Raw genomic sequence first — 16,279 nt, 5'->3', positions numbered from 1 at the left:
TGAGCTGTGGGGTAGGTAGGCAGCTGTAGCTCCAATTCAATCCCCAGTCTTGGAACTTCCATATGAACTTTTGGGTGAGGCCCAAAAAGACAAAAAAAAAAAAAAAGAAAGAAAAGGAAAGAAAATTAGAGCATCAAATTGAGGCAGTGAGTTCCTCGGGGAGAGCTCAGTCATGAGCCCCCAAGGCTGCGAGATGCTGGAGGGACCCCCAGCCTTTCTCCATGGTGATTTTGTGTAGGCTGCTGGGGAGCAGGAGTTGCATGGCTGCCCATCTCTGGTTCAGACCTCATGTCCTCAGAGCATCCCTAGGGCTTCCCCACCCTTCTGGAGCAGTGAGGTTGTCCAGTTCTGTGGAAGCAGAGGGTGACAGCCTTTGTCTGTTCATTTCAGGTATGGATTGATGCTGCAACTCAGATATTTTTTTCCTTGGGGGCTGGATTTGGAGTCTTGATTGCATTCGCTAGTTATAACAAATTTGACAACAACTGCTACAGGTGAGAGCCTTCCTGGGGCCCGGGAAAGCTCTAAATCCTGGGGATCAACCAGGATTGGTTGGGAAAAGATGGCTCTGGTCTGGGACAAGTCTAATTTTCTTCTGGGGTTTCTTCCCCTGTGAAATGAGGCAGTGTGGGCCATCTTGGATGTTCTTTGAACTCTGACATGGCCTCTGGGGGTCCTAATGAATGTAGTTCAGGGTACCTCTTAAACAGGTGCAAGGTGAGGAGCTGGGAAAGTTGAGGCCACTAACACTGGGAAATCATGGGGATGGGGAATTGGGGCAGAGGGGCACTGGGTGGCTTTCAGAGCCAAACGCACTGCCTGTGTGTCCTTCTGATGTCTATGCAGACAAGGGTGGAATACCCAGGCTGGTTTCATGAGGGGTGAGGGCCTGGAAGGATCAGAGCTTAAGACCACAGGGCAGAATGAGAGGTTGGCTCAAGGCAGTAGAGTCAGAGGACCATGCTATAAATCAGTTGGTTCTAGAAGCACTGAATGCTGTCTCCTGAAGGCCCAGCACTGCGAGGGCTGCAGATATGGGCATAGCTTGGGTTTGCTTTATTCACTGTGTATCAAAGCCTTAAGACAGAGTCATGACCTCCCTGGTACAAGACAGAGGAGGCTGAATGCACACCAATGGGACAGGCTGTAGGAAGGTTAAGGAAGTGGGGTGATCAGCTCTCTGACAGGGGATCAGCAAGAGCATGGGGGTGCATTTCAGCTGTGCCTTGGAGGATAGTTAGGGTTGGGATAGGCAGACATCAAGTAAATGGACCGATAGCTTGGGTGAAGCCAGGGCAGGTGGTACATTTGTGAACCAGCAAGTTGATTGGTTTGTTCAGAGAGTGCATGTTGGGAAGTCATGGGAAATAAGCCTGGAAAGAAGGTTGGGTCATTTTAGCAAAGCTTTTGAGTGCTCTTGAGCTCTTGAAGCACTGGGGAAGCCATGGAAAGCTGGTGGAAGATGGAGGCTGGTAACTTGATTTTCCAATAAGAGTTTGATACCAAACTCTGTTATCCGAGTGTCCCATCCAGAAGCTGTTGACTATTTCCTGCGCCGACAGGTTCTGACCCAGTGACAGTGCCCACTGCGGGTCCCTGTGGCAGCAGAGAAACAGAAGCGAGTGGGGGCGGGGGGCGGATGGCATTTGAGGCTGTGGATTCCATGATGGTCCCGCAGTCAATGAGCAGCCTTGAGGAGAGTCAGGCAACTTGAACTGACAGTGCTTCTTTTCCCCAGGGACGCTCTGCTCACCAGCACCATCAACTGTGTTACCAGCTTCATCTCTGGGTTCGCCATCTTCTCCATCCTTGGTTACATGGCCCATGAACACAAGGTCAACATTGAGGATGTTGCCACTGAAGGTGGGTGGGCAGACCCGCACAGTGAGTAGGAGGGGGCTGGGGAACCAGCTCCTTCTTGGCTGTGCGGTTCTTCTGTGACTGTGGGACTGAGAAGACTTGACATAGAGCTTCCAAACTGCCCATCTGATGGACTTTCTTTGAGGCCGTCAGTAGGAATTCTGGGCAGAACCTTCTTCCGAGTCAGGCCAGACCAGGCAGATTTTGGAGTGCCTACTCTGTACTGTTACGGGAAAGATGTTACCGGAATCCAGGTTCTTGTTCATGGAGATGAAAAATGAGCTTCGAAAACACACAGGCATCGAGCAAGCAAAAGTCTTCATTACAGGAAAGCAAATAGCTCCCAGCACAGACACTGGGAGGGAGAGGAAGAGCCCCCCCTCTGTTGCTCTATTGAAGTTTTTATCTCTGTACCAACATGGGGTCCAGATATCCATTCTTTTTCCCATTGGCCTTGCCCTGTTTGCCTATATTGGGCCTTGTCCAATAGAGTTTAGAGTTAGGGATGCTCCATATGGTCCTTTTATGATCCTTTTATTCTCCTTTCCCTCAGACTCAGAGACACCACTCTTTACATTCTTTTGCAATGGTCAAATGTATTGGTCAGGGGTTAATGTCCACCTTGACATAAAACAAATGTACTTTCAATAGCTAATCTTCCAACAAGCAAGGCCTATTTGTCTTGATTAGTTTTTACAAATCTTAAACCATGGACATTAATCAGGGAACGTATGGAAGCCCATATTCCTGCACTAACTACCTGAGTTACTTACTGTTCTGCCTCAGTACCAGCCTCTGTGCTGAGCCCTTGACGTACCATCTATTTAGTTCTTGCAGTGCCACTAGGCCAGCGTCAGCAGACCCCCTTTAAAGATGAGAAAGCTGATGGAGTGCCTGTCGTGGCTCAGTGGTTAACGAATCCGACTAGGAACCATGAGGTTGCGGGTTCAATCCCTGGCCTCGCTCAGTGGGTGAAGGATCCAGCATTGCTGTGAGCTGTGGTGCAGGTTGCAGTTATGGCTCGGATCCTGCATTGCTGTGGCTCTGGCATAGGCCAGCGGCTACTGCTCCGATTGGACCCCTAGCCTGGGAATCTCCATATGCCGCGGGAGTGGCCCAAGAAATGGCAAAAAGACAAATAAATAAATAAATAAAATAAAATGAAAAAAAAGAAAAAAAAAAAAAGATGAGAAAGCTGAGACTCAGGTGACAGATTCAAAGTCACCCAGCTAATGAGCAATGGTGCCAGCATTCAAGCCCTGACTAGTCCAACTCTAGAGCCTGTGTCCTTGCCCACTGCTTCTCATATTCTTAGGGCCACAAAGAGGCTGAGACTTGGGGGAGAGGCTGCCTATAATGAACTTTGAAGATCATGAACTTTTGAGAGTAAGAGGACCCTCACGGTGCGCAGGAGATGGGGTTTGGGGCCCGCTGCCTGTAGCCGTCCAGGGGAGGCATGGCTTTCTGGCTTGGCTGTTTGAGGTCAGCCTCCTTGGCGCAAAGGTGAGCTTGAGCTGGAGCTGACTTCTTTGGTCATCTTTAGACCTTGGTTTGCTCCTCCACACACGACTGGCCAAATTTCATAGGGCTGGGCTGGGGCTTATTGGGCCTCAAAATGCTCCCGTTACCTGCAGCTCAGAGCAACAGTTCCAGCCATTGATGAGGTTCTTGATGTTTCTTCCAGGAGCTGGCCTAATCTTCATCCTATACCCGGAAGCCATTTCCACCCTGTCAGGATCCACGTTCTGGGCTGTTGTGTTCTTCATCATGCTCCTGGCTCTGGGAATTGACAGCTCAGTGAGTGACCTTGCTCGGGGTGCCACCCCGCCCCAGACACCACTGGACCTGACTCTCCCTCCCCCCCCACTCACTAGCTGCGTACAGAGTCTGAAGTTTTCCCTACTCAAACCCCCAATTAGTAGTTGTTTCTCAAAGGCCCTATTTAAATGCAAACAAGGGAATCAGTGCTCATTTAGAAAGGCAAGATTTAGGCAAAGCCAAGAACCAAGAGAAACTCCCTTGGGGAATTCCCATTGTGGCTCAGTGGGTTAAGAACCTGACATAGTGTCCATGAAGATGTGGGTTCGATCCCTGGCCTTGCTCAGTAGGTTAAGGATATGGTGTTGCCCCAAGCTGCAGCATAGGTCACAGATGTGGCTTGGATCTGGTGTTGCCATGGCTGTGGCATAGGCCTAAAGCCACAGCTCTGATTCTACCCCTAGCCTAGGAACTTCCATATGCCTCAGGCGTGGCCGTAAATAGAAAGAAAAATAGAAGGAAACACCCTTGGTGTCATGGAATCTGATCTCAGATAAGCCAGCCTGGTATTCTCTTGCAGATGGGAAACTGAATTCAGAGAGGGCACGGAGAGAACACTTGTTCTCTAAACAGCCACCCTTCCCATGATATTTCATCAACAACAACCAACAAAAACACTTTGAGCCCCATAGTTTTTGAAGTTCTTTATTTTACCCAGTGTAAGATTAGGTTTACTAGCATCTTTTTATATCCAGATGTCTACCTTTAGGACATGACATCTATAAGTTTGCAAGAGGTCTTAGGGTAGGGATGGCAAATAGGTTTCCTCTTATAGGCTTTTCCTAGCAGTTAGTGGAGATGCTAGGAGCAATGTGTTAAGAAGGATTCTGAGGCTGTTTCCAGGCTTCTTGGAGGAAATACTGATTTTGACGAACAATTTCCACCGAGCTTCAAAGAGACAGGTGTGAGGTAGAGAGTGAGGGCGTGTGTGCTTCCTGTCATCCAGGCTTGGGGTCTCCCTTAAGTAAGCTCATGATTATAGCTCATATGGGGCTGCAGTAATGACCTTGTAGAGAATAAATTTGCCCATAGCTGTGGGATGTGAGACCTTTCAGACTCAGAGTCTGGAGTTTGAGGTGACCACTTTGCTGGATAATCAGAAAGGCAGCCGAACAAAAAAACCATTAGAAATTGCCACCTGGGAGTTCCTGCTATGGTGCAACGGGATTGGTGGCATCTCTGCAGCACCAGGGTGCAGGCTCTATCCCCAGCCCTGCACAGTGGCTTAAAGGATCTGAAATTGCCACGGCTGCATAGATTGAAGCTGTGGCTCAGATCTGATCCCTGGTCTGGGAACTCTATGTGCAGGGCGGCCAAAAAAGAAAAAAAAAAAAGAAAGAAAAGAAAAAGAAATTGTTGCCTGAAGTTCCTTCCACTAGAAGCTCTTTTGGTAGTTGTTTGGAAAAGGCCCCTATCTGCGTGCAAATATATGACAGCATGTTTTGGCATTTTACCCCTTTCACCCTCCTGTCTGCTCCTCAGCATCCACTCAGGCCGAGTAAACGGACAGGAGTCAGGGACCTGTTGGTTAGGGGGCGTTGACTGACACCGACATCGTAGGCAGCATCTCTCCTTCACCGGGAGACAGGAGTTCACTCTTCACCTGCTCCCACATGCTTTCTGAGTTCTGAGCTTGGTTGAGAATAGGGCAGAAGTAGGGTGAGAGGATGGAGAGGAGGCAGGACCTGCTGATTTCTCTAGAGAACAAAGCAGCCACCAGGGTGTGGGACGTCTGGGGGAGCCCTGAGGCCTGAGACTGGGGTGCCTAGAGTCCCTCACTCCTGTATAGAGTGAAAAAGAATGCACGACCTAGTCGTTTTATCTGATGGACTTTCCAAGGAGGTCAAGCCCTGGGAGGCAGCCTCTCAGATATGCCTCTAAGGGACCGCTTCTAAGAGGTGAGGGAAGAGCCAGGATATATGGGAATTTTGCAACAAAAACCAAGTAGTCAGAACATCAAAAGATCGCTGTGGCTTAAAGAAAACCAGACATCGCAGGTTAATGAATTTAGCGCTGTTCTTTGTATGGAAAGACGTGAGAGTCAGGCCTCATTGAAATCATTCCTTTGCTATGCACCTCAGCTCTCTAGGGCCCAGTATCCTTTTCTTTCCAGTCCTGAGTCCCCTCAGGTGCACCTTCTGGGTGGCCGTGTGGCTGATGGCTTGAGGCCGCAGTGTGCTTTGTTTGCTGCTATGGCAGGAACATTTCTCATTCACACCTGCATCCCACCTGCCTGGTTCCCTCCAGATGGGAGGCATGGAGGCCGTCATCACGGGCCTGGCCGATGACTTCCCGGTCCTGAAGCGACACCGGAAACTCTTCACCTTTGGAGTCTCCTTTGGAACCTTCCTTCTGGCACTGTTTTGCATAACCAAGGTGAGAAGGGCCTGGGCTCAGTGTCCCCTGGGCTGGTGGGGCTGCATTTCAATCCAGCCAGATATCCCCAGACCTGAAGGTGGGGTGTAGGGCCAGGGCGAGCTCAGGGTTACCATGGTGGCACCTGTGTGGCCTGGTCCCCTAGGGTTTCACCCCATTGTCATCTCTCCCTTCTGAGCCTGAGGCTATCTGGGCAAACCGTTTTTGTTTTGCCTTTTTTTTCTTTTTTTTTTTTTTTTTTTTTTTTTTTTTTAGGGCTGCACCCATGGCATATGGAGGTTCCGAGGCTAGGGGTCTAATCGGAGCTGTAGCTCCTGTCCTACGCCACAGCAACGCAGGATCCGAGCCGCATCTGCGACCTGCATCACAGCTCATGGCAACACTGGCTCCTTAACTCTAAGCAAGGCCAGGAATCGAACCTGCTAGTCAGATTCACTAACTGCTGAGCCACTATGGGAACTCCCAGGCAAACCTTTCAATTGCTTCTTGGTTGTGGGGGCAGCACAAGTCCATTTGAAACCCTCGACTGGAAGTTCCTGTTGTGGCTCAGCAGGTTATGAACCCGACTAGTATCCATGAGGATGCGGGCTTGATCCCTGGCCTCGCTTGGTGGGTTAAGGATCCGGTGTTGCTATGGCTGGGCTGTAGGCTGGTAGCTGTAGCCTGGGAACTTCCATATGCTGCAGATGTGGCAAAAAAAAAAAAAAAAAAAGAAAGAAAGAAACTGTCAACTGTAAAGAATGCACAACCTACACATTGAGAATTATGTTTTGTTCGGCGGACAAAACTGAGGACTTAAGCCCAGACACAGTAGCCCAGATGGCTCTGAGGGGCTGCTCCAAAGAAGTGAGAGACGAGCCAGCATACATGGGAGTTTTTGCAACAAAGACCGGGTAGTCGGAACATCAAAGGATTACTGTTAAAGAGAACCAGATATCTTAAGTAAAGGAATTTAGTGCTTTTCTATGTACGAGAAGATGAAAAGTCAGGCTCACCAAAATCACTCCTGTGAAATGTACCTTTGTTCTCTGGACCAGTAGCCAGTGCTTCCCTGTCCTGAGTCTCCTCCCGTCTGCAGCAGCTGAGCACTAGATGGCTGGTATCCTGTTTCTATACTGAGTTCCCTCAGGGCTCACCGTCACCATCCAGCGACTGCCATGTTATGGCCTGATGGCCGCAAGATCCTTTATTTACAGATAGGGCCAGCAACATTTTTTTTTCCATTGATAACAACATCTTGCTATTTACTGGCTGCACTGCGCACCCTGGGACCCAGGGACCCCAGAAGGCCTTTGTTAAAATACGTAGCGTCATAACCCCATCACCTGAGTTCTCGAACGGAGTTCTGGGTGAGTAGGACAGGGGAGAGCTAAATTTTGATGGATGTAACAGCTGATAGCCATTTCTAGCCATGATGGCTTCAGGCTCTCTGTCCACGCCCCAGGGTGGAATATACGTGCTGACCCTGCTGGACACGTTTGCGGCGGGGACGTCCATCCTATTTGCTGTGCTCATGGAAGCCATCGGAGTCTCCTGGTTTTATGGTACGTGCTGGGCCCTGAGTGTTGAGTGGAAAAGCCTCAGCTCCTCTTGGTTCTTCCGGAACCTTTGCCTCCGGAGATGCAAAGGGGCTTCCCATTTCCAGGAGCAGCCTCTGGCTGATCCCAGAGTGGAGCTAGTGGCTTCTCAGACACAGCTCTTCCACCCTGGCTCATCTTTGCCTGAGCTCCCTTCAACAGGAGGCTGCAAAGGCCCCAGAGGCATCAGTGTCAGCCTTAGAGAGGAACTCAGAGGAAACTGCTGCTCCCAAGGCCAGATTTAGCAAACAGGGTACAAGGCTCCAGTTAAACTTGAATTTCAGATAAACGATGAACTTCAGAAAACGATGACCATCTAAGTCAGTCCCACATATTGCATAGAAGTTACTGAAGCTAAACTTTCTTTAATTATCAATCTGAAATTTGAATGTAGTGTCCTGTATTTTCTCTCCACCCTTATTCTGGAGCTGAATGAGAAAATGACAAAAAGTGAAATGTACTTTAATTGTTCCTTTTGTCCCCCACTGTCAAGTTAAAGTGCTAGTCCTGTTATGTTTTCTACTCGCCAGAAAGAGTCTGGTCTTTTCTGCCAGCTTAAAGTAGGGGAAGCTCCGTATGCACAGCCGTCACTGCTTTATAAGAGAAGGAGAAGAGGAAAGAGCTGGGCTTTAGAGTCAGTCACCCTGGCTGTGTAATTTGGGCCAAGTCCCCTCCCCTCCCCCAGCCCTGGTTTTTCCTCTGAAAGATGAACTGAGGTGGCACATGAAAATGAAAAGGCGGGCGTTCTCATTGTGGCGCAGCAGGAAACGAACCCAGCTAGTATCCATGAGGATGAGGGTTCGATCCCTGGCCTCCGTCAGTGGGTTAAGGATGCTGTGACCTGTGGTGCAGGTCACAGATGCAGCTCAGATCCTGCATTGCTGTGGCTGTGGTGTAGGCTGACAGCTGCAGCTCCAATTTGACCCCTAGCCTGGGAACCTCCATATGCCACAGGTGTGGGCCTAAAAAGCAAAAAAGAAAAGAAGAGAAAAGGGGATGTTACCCCTGATTGAGTCCTCCCCACTGTTCTGAACCAGGTGCCTGTCCCCAGGTATCCTAAGTGCCAGAGCGTCCCTGCCTTTCCCCACTGCCCTGCTCTCCCCCAGGGACAGACCCTTGTGGGAAGGCAGCAGGGGAGGCCTGGGCTCCCCGGGGGACCCACCGTGACGGGCCGCCCTGTGCGTGTGTAGGTGTGGACAGGTTCAGCAACGACATCCAGCAGATGATGGGGTTCAAGCCAGGCCTGTACTGGAGACTCTGCTGGAAGTTTGTCAGCCCTGCCTTCCTCCTGGTGTGTAGCGTGTGGCCGGGGCGTCCTCGGGTGAGGGGGGAGGCATCTGGGGTGGGGTGGAGAGTATTTGGTTCTAAGGGGAGGAGTTGGGATGCGGGCCCTGGTCTAGCAGACAGGCACTAGGGATGCTCTGCCTCTGGATTCCAAGGAGGCTGCCACATGATCGGGGTCCCCAGCCTGTGGCAGGGTCCCCGGGGCTGTGTGGGCCACCTCTCGGCCCGACCCCAAGGTCACCTTGCCATTCTTCTCCCCTTTTTATTGCTCCTGTTTCTTTATCTCCCGTTCGTTATCCCTCCTTTCTTGAATTCTTCCACCTTGTTCTCGCTGTCTCTCCTTCCTTGTCTTTTCCGCCGCCTGCATCCATCTCACACACGCGCTGGTCCTCCCTTCCCCGGTCTCTCTCTGCTTGTCTCTCTCCCTCCTCTTTCCCTCTCCTCTCCTCGGTCCCTCCCCCAGTTTGTGGTGGTCGTGAGCATCATCAACTTCAAGCCACTCACCTACGACGACTACATCTTCCCGCTCTGGGCCAACTGGGTCGGGTGGGGCATCGCGGGCTCGTCCATGGTCCTGGTTCCCTCCTACGTCGTCTACAAGTTCCTCAGCACGCGGGGCTCCCTTCGCGAGGTGAGCTCTGGGCAGGCCTGGGGGAGGGTGGGGGACAGCACGGGAGGAGACATCCGGAGTCATTCCTGCTGGGGTGACAGGGGGAGACGGAAGGACACAGGCTTTAGGGTCCGACGGACCCAGCACGCTGGCCACGTTATGACCCCCAGCCTTGGCTTCCGCGTTGGTAACCTGGGACTAACGGTGCACACCTTGAAAGGCAGACGAGTGCTCAGCGTGGGGCCCGGCCCATGAGTGATTGATCTTCACACAGGGCATCTGCTGCTCTGTGTGTCCTGAGCAGCACGTGCACTGTCTCTAGTCCTGCTGCTGTTTATGGGAGGAGTTCGGTCCTCCATCCTCTAAGGGTGACTGTGCCCACTCCTGTGTCCCATCTCCTAAGGTCTGTCATGTCCTCAGATGTTCCCACTCTCCCCATCCAAACTCACCATGACCTTGTATCTTGGCTTTCACCTGTCTCTTTCCTGAACCTGATACTGGAAGAGCGTGAACCAGAGATTTCCAAAATGCATTTTCCCCTTTTGTGCTTGCAGCTCCATATATGCAGGATGAGGATTTGGGAAACGGGGCCTTTTAACTGAAAGTATGTCTTTCCTATTCTTTGGTCGATCAGTGCCCTTTCTTTTTATGCATAACCGTGATGGTCTTTTCCTCACGTCCTTACTCTGAAATCTAAAGATTTTATTCCTTCATTCCTTTCTCCACTTATTGCCAAAACTCGGCCTCTGTCCACAGGTGCCGAATAGAAATGCTCAGAGACAGAGTTTTGGGCGAAGGAGAAAAAAATAGCTTTATAGCTTTGCCAGGCAAAGGAGGCCACAGCAGGCTAATGCCCTAAAGACTGCTCTTCTTTGGGAGAGAATAGGAAATGGTTTTATAGTTCGGGAAGTGGAAAACAGGGCCACAGATAAGGATCAGGGAAGATACAAGCTTTCATTCTTCAAAGCTGGTGTTTAGAGGCCCTGGTTCTGGTGGTTGGTCCTTCTATTTTCTGGAATGAAGAATACTTCATCAAAGTAGTTAACATCTTCCCTTATGGGGGGGGGTGAGTTCTGCAGAAGAGCTGAAAGATAGTATGTGTATCCTTGAGAAGAAACCAGGACCCTGCCCCCAGGCTGCAAATTGTGCCTTGACAGTTCCTCCCTGGTCTCTGCATCTCCCTCCCCCTTCCCTGATGAGCAACTCTTTGAACCTGCCCTTTGGAACTTTGGTCATGGAGGCTGGAGCTTATTCCCTAAAAACAAAGAAACGGGGTGGGGGGAGTTCTCGTCATGTCACAGAGCAAACAAATCCGACTAGGAACCATGAGGCTGAGGGTTTGATTTCTGGCCTCTCTCAGTGGGTTAAGGATCCAGCGTTGCCGTGAGCTGTGGTGTAGGTCACAGATGCGGCTTGGATCCAATGGTGCTGTGGCTCTGGCGTAGGCTGGCACCTGTAGCTCCGATTCAGCCCCTAGCCTGGGAACTTCCATATGCCATGAGTGCAGCCTTAAAAAGACAAAAAAAAAAAAAAAAAAAGTGGGACATAGAGGGGCTTGTGCCCTGGAGCCCCACAGGGCCCTGCTTGGTTTTGCACTCACTTCACAGATATTTACCGAGAATTTGTACGGGGCAGGCAGTATTCTCAGCACCAGACAACCCCCACCTTCCCAGAGCTCATATTCTCATGAGGGGACAGATGGACACCAGAGGATGTAAAGGAGTGAGCCACACAGGAACTCAGGGCACAGGGTCCCAGGCAAGGCTGTGTCTGTCCCCTCCCATGGGTCCTGGTAACACGTTTCCTGTCCATGAAACCCCAAAGCCCGGGAGCCTCTGGGCCACTGGGAGATGAGCATTCTGTGAGCTCATCCCAGAGATGGAACCAGGACCTGCTTTGAGCGTTTGATTCTTCACACTTTGGGTTCATCCTTCCAGGGATCAGGAGTTGATTCCAGACGCAATCCCTGGGTCCACCCTGTGTGGCTGCCCCTGTCCCCAGGCAGGGCCAGCCCATCATTGTGTCCTGAGCTTGTGCCCCAGCTGCACTGACTCTAGTTGTGATTGTCAAGTTACCTGTGTGTGTGTCTGTTCAGTGCCAGCCCCATCCGTGAGCTGTAAGCTCCCCCAAAGCAGAGTGCCCTTCAGCTCTGGACCCCCAGGGTCTAGGTCGCTGTGTGACTGCAGGGTCTGGCTCAGTAAACCCTCCCTGGGTGAATGTTTCAAAGGGAACCGACCAGCTCCACAAACCCAGGGGGCGAGTGTCTTGAACAGACCTCTCCTGCTGTCCATGTGGGACTTTAGGGACAAAGAGTAGGTGGCTCTGATGAAGGGGTATCCTCTGGGCTCCTGGGAGGGTGTCCCTGAGCCATGCTGAGGCCGCCTCCCCCTCTCCATCCTCTCACAGAGACTGGCCTATGGCATCACCCCGGAGAACGAGCATCACCTGGTGGCCCAGAGGGACGTCAGGCAGTTCCAAGTAGGTGCAGCCTGGACCATTCCGGTGGGGGCTGGGGGGTGGGGGGCGGGGGCTGGGGTACACCCGCTGTAGCGCTTGCGGGTGTGATGTTGGGAACAGAGGGGGCGGGGCCTGTTCTCGCCTTCTACCAGCTTCAGCTACCCCCCTGCTCCTTGGTCCTGGGACTTCCCTAAACCTTGTTCTTCCTCCTTGAGTTGTGACCATGGAGCATCCCCAAGTTAGGCTGCCTGTGCTTATCTGGAAGGAAGCACTGTACATCAGTAGTAACACGTTGAACTGAGTCCTACCCCTTAGAAATGTGGGGGTGGGAGGGAGATCGGGGAGCGTCCCGGGAAGCACACCCACTCATCCCCCACTTCAGACCTTCTTTGTGGCTTTGGGAAGCCTCCTTTGCTTTGCGGGTCCCAGTGACAATTCAGGAATCAGCCTGCACGTTCTTCGGGTCTTCAAAGGAAGCAACTGTGTTCTGTCCCCTCTGTGTATCTTCCTGCCTTTCCCAGCTGGCCCTTGTCCCTTGGTCCCTGGTCCCTGCCTGCCCTGAACCTGGCTTAAGGGCCTTGCCGTCTTTCTCTGCAGTTGCAGCACTGGTTGGCCATCTGAACCTGGCCCCGAGGAGGAGCCCTGCTGCGCCGACGTTCAGGTCAAAGGCTTCCTACCACCCAGCCGCTGTCTTGGGTTTCCTTTCCCATCCCCCTCGTCCTCTTTTCCAAGTTACACCTGATTTAGTGACCTGGTTTGCATTCACTTTCTGTTCACCTGGCCTGAGGGCTGTGAGCTTGGATGGGTAAGCCTCGTGGGAGGAGAGGAGGGGACAGGAAAAAGGACTTCTGTTGAACCTCTTTAGTTGTGAGGACTCCCCTCCAGTGGGGGAGCCGGCCCAAGCTGAGGTCCACGGCCCTGGGCAGAGCGTCCCACCATGTTTGCTGGCACTTTGGTCCACAGAAGAAATCCTTAGTCCCCCAAAGCAGACAGAGGATGTTGCTTTTGGTCAGACACCAGAAAACCAAAACACAGTATGAAAAGCCTGGCTGAATTTGGGGGGTATGTAGATCTTGCCTCTCTCGAGGTCCTGGGGCATATTTGTCACTATTGTGAAGTCCTTGGGAGAGAAGCTTTGGGGGATCATGAATAGAAACCTTTGTAGTTTTCACTCTGGTTGAGCTGGGTTTGATTTGTGTATGTTCTGGAATATGCTTCTGGTGATCCAAGGGTCCAGAGCTTTGGGTGGCACAAGGAAGAACATAGGTGAGCCACATTAGCCACTTCTGCATAAGAACCAGACAAGCCTCTAGAGACCATCTCAGCCTCACTCTGTCAGGTACCTGGAGCCCAGAAGCCTGTCTGTGGCTCCTGAGACCTTCCCGGGGTCTGGGGCCTTCACTGTGGGATTCTCTGCTGTCCTCACGAGGCCAAGTAGGTGACCAAGGGCAGCACCATAGGCTGTCTGTTTATGTATTGTTCACTGACACCTGCAAAGCCTGTCCCTGGGAATCCCACCTGCACAGATCGGGGGTCTGGAGTGATGGGGCATGGACCCCTTTGTCTCTCTTCGTGGACCAGACTTTGCACCATGGAGGGCAGTGTGGAACCAAGTGCATAGCACTCAGATTGAGGGGCGAGTATTCTGAGTTGATGGAGCAGGTTGGCGGTTGGAGAGCATGTCTAGACTGACTTCTGATGGAAACTCATGAGTGGCACCCTCTGGTGGTGATGCTGGTTAGCTTCAGCTCATGGAGAGAAATGATCTGTAGTTTGGTAAGTCAGTCAGTGGCATCCATTTGGATTTTCTATTTATGGTTTGAGTTTCTTGCACCCTCACTGGAAATCTAAACTTGTGGGTACTTGTTCTGACTGTGGGAGCTTCTGTTGCAGAATCTTGGGCAAAAAAAGAGAGGGAGACACAGATCCAAAAGGTGCTTTGGGGAAAGTGGGGTGTCACTGAGCCCCAGCAGTTGATCATGCCACGTCTGTGAAAGGTGGTTATGTGTGGGCTAGCTGGGGGCAGGGAGATGGTTTTTTCCCCAGAGTTAGAGTTCTGCTGCATTGGGGTTTTTATGTCGTTCTTTAAAGAAAAGTGGGAAAATCAGGAGATGTTGGATTTTTCCATGCAAAAAGTCCAGTTCAAAATCTGAGATAGGCTTCGTGGCAGATGTCTTGGACCCTGAAAAAGGTGAGGCCTCAGAGCATCTACCAGAGTGGAAAAATCGGGTGGGGGGGGCCTGGGAATGAGAGCAGGGTAACCAGTCTCTCAAGGAATCTAGCCCCAGAAGTGACTTTGAATCCTCCTGTGAAAGGTAATTCCTCCCTAAGTGTGACTACTTTTTTTTTTTTTTTTTTAAACAAAGCACTTTCATCCACATTGACTCCCATCTGCCCAGCAAGTACTGCAGGGCTGGCTTCTGTGTCCCCATTTCCCAGGTGAGAAAACCGAGGTCCAGCATTTCAGTCACTCTTACTCAAGCTACTAAGGTAAGGGCTCTGATCGGACCTTAGGTCAGAGCGTCCGACTCTCAACTGAGAGCACTTTGAAATCCCCAGCACTACACCAGGTAGTTCACCCCACCCAGGGTTGTCATTAAACATAAACAAAATTCCTTATGGTCAAGTGGCCAGGGAGTATTGATTAGAAAAAAGCCACAATGTGTCGGAAGAAGGGACCAGGCAGGGCGTGCTGTGTCGTCTCCTGTAGCCGGTGGCCAGAGAGGTCGTGATTGAGCTGCTTTCCTTTGATGAAAATCATCACTCTAGGGAAGAGAGGGAGGTGAAAAGCTGAGGCTGCTTGGCAGACAGGAGAGCAGAGAGTGGGCAAAGCCTGTGTCTTGAGGGCACCTTTCAGAGAGCGCCCGCCATGGCCTGCAGCCTTTCTGCCCCAGGCGAATCGGAGATGCGGTGCTATCCCAGCTGACACCAGCCACCCCACTGGTGCTGCCTTGCAGGGGGAGCTGGCTGCAGAGTGGGGGTTGGCCCTGGGAGTGGAGGGCGACCCCGGACACCCGTGGATATTCTCGAGGAGGTGCTGGCAGAGCTTCTGGGCTCACCTTCCACCCACGCTTAAGGGAGAGGGAGCATGTGCTTTTTCCTAAGTGATGCTTGACTTCTTATGTGCGTAGCAGAGGTTCTCTGGGACCAGGGTGCTCCTGTGTCCTGTGTAGGACATGTTTGATATTTTACCAGGTTTTTAAAGCATTATTGTTTTCCATGAAGTGAAAAACTATCTAAGACCATCATGTTAACATCGACTCAATGTGTCACTAATGATTTAGCGTCCACCTATGAGTTGGTCTTCATTCCAGATGTGAATGAGACAGAGGGGAAGGGGACCTGCCAACTCGTGCCAATATCCTGCTGAACAAAGGTCCCCCAAGCTGCCTTAAATCTCAGAGGGGTTCCAGCCCAGGGGTAGCGGGGTGGGGAGCCAGACTCTTGCTGAACAATCCGTTTTGCAGCCCTGGTAATGTGAGACCGAACATTCTCACCAAAGATGCCATTTCTTAGTAAGAAGCCCACTGAGTTCATTTTGTTCATTTCCTTTGAAATCCATGGAAGGGAGAAGAACAGAGGGGGATTTTGGTGTAGAGAAAACAGCACAGCATTTAGAGTTGCCCAGACCTGTCTTGCTGGGTGGCCTGGGGAAAGGGGCGCCACCTCTCTGGGCTTCGGAGCGCTCTGTAAAAGCGAGGATTGCCTCAGAGAATCAAAGGTCTCATCCAGTAAAACCAATTTCCGGTCTCCATAACGGCGTTGTTGTGATCAAAATTTACAACGAAGGAAGCACATCATCGTTTACTGTAGGACTTTCTAGAATGATCTTGGCCTACCGTTGAACAGAGACATGTCGGAACTATGATTTTTTTCCTGGACATTCAGTAGTTCCTCTTTCTCCAGTATTTCTTCAGCTCATGCCAGAAACACTGAGTATTGAAAAAAAAAAAATAAGTTCAACCCTTCGGTTTTGAGGAATTTGAGGGTTAACAGGCTGCCATGCCTTTGTGCATCCCAGAACCCACAGCTCTGCAGATGTGCAGCATGACTATGGCTGCGGTTGTACAGGTCACCCAAATCCTGGTGAATGGGAAGTCGCTTTGGGGGTGCCCACCCTCGTCCCTCTCTCTCTCCACTTCTGTGTAAATAAGGACTCGTTCAATGGTGCCCTGTGTCATGGACTGTTCCAAAGTCATGCAGATTTCTATATCTGGTGTGCATTTATTTTAAAAGCTGTTCTCTCCATGGAAAATTAAGTGTACAGAATAATAAAGGATCTTTCCTGTGCCATGTA

General features: G+C 51.2%; 1 protein-coding gene across 3 annotated transcripts in view; it reads left to right on the top strand.

The window, feature by feature from the left end:
* The window catches only part of SLC6A2 (solute carrier family 6 member 2), a 49,987-nt gene extending 33,708 nt beyond the window's left edge, over window positions 1-16,279 (top strand). For all 3 annotated transcript variants that reach the window (XM_013994585.2, XM_003126976.5, XM_021097093.1), the window contains 9 exons: window positions 391-494; window positions 1,739-1,863; window positions 3,545-3,657; window positions 5,926-6,054; window positions 7,499-7,598; window positions 8,822-8,922; window positions 9,379-9,546; window positions 11,932-12,003; window positions 12,580-16,279. In XM_013994585.2, the coding sequence (XP_013850039.1) occupies window positions 391-494; window positions 1,739-1,863; window positions 3,545-3,657; window positions 5,926-6,054; window positions 7,499-7,598; window positions 8,822-8,922; window positions 9,379-9,546; window positions 11,932-12,003; window positions 12,580-12,603 (936 nt within the window). In that variant the 3' untranslated portion in view covers window positions 12,604-16,279. The remainder of the gene's footprint in view (window positions 1-390; window positions 495-1,738; window positions 1,864-3,544; window positions 3,658-5,925; window positions 6,055-7,498; window positions 7,599-8,821; window positions 8,923-9,378; window positions 9,547-11,931; window positions 12,004-12,579) is intronic.

The sequence above is a fragment of the Sus scrofa genome, chromosome 6, assembly GCF_000003025.6.
Source record: "Sus scrofa isolate TJ Tabasco breed Duroc chromosome 6, Sscrofa11.1, whole genome shotgun sequence".
Taxonomy (NCBI): domain Eukaryota; kingdom Metazoa; phylum Chordata; class Mammalia; order Artiodactyla; family Suidae; genus Sus; species Sus scrofa.
This window is presented reverse-complemented; position numbering and strand designations above follow the sequence as displayed.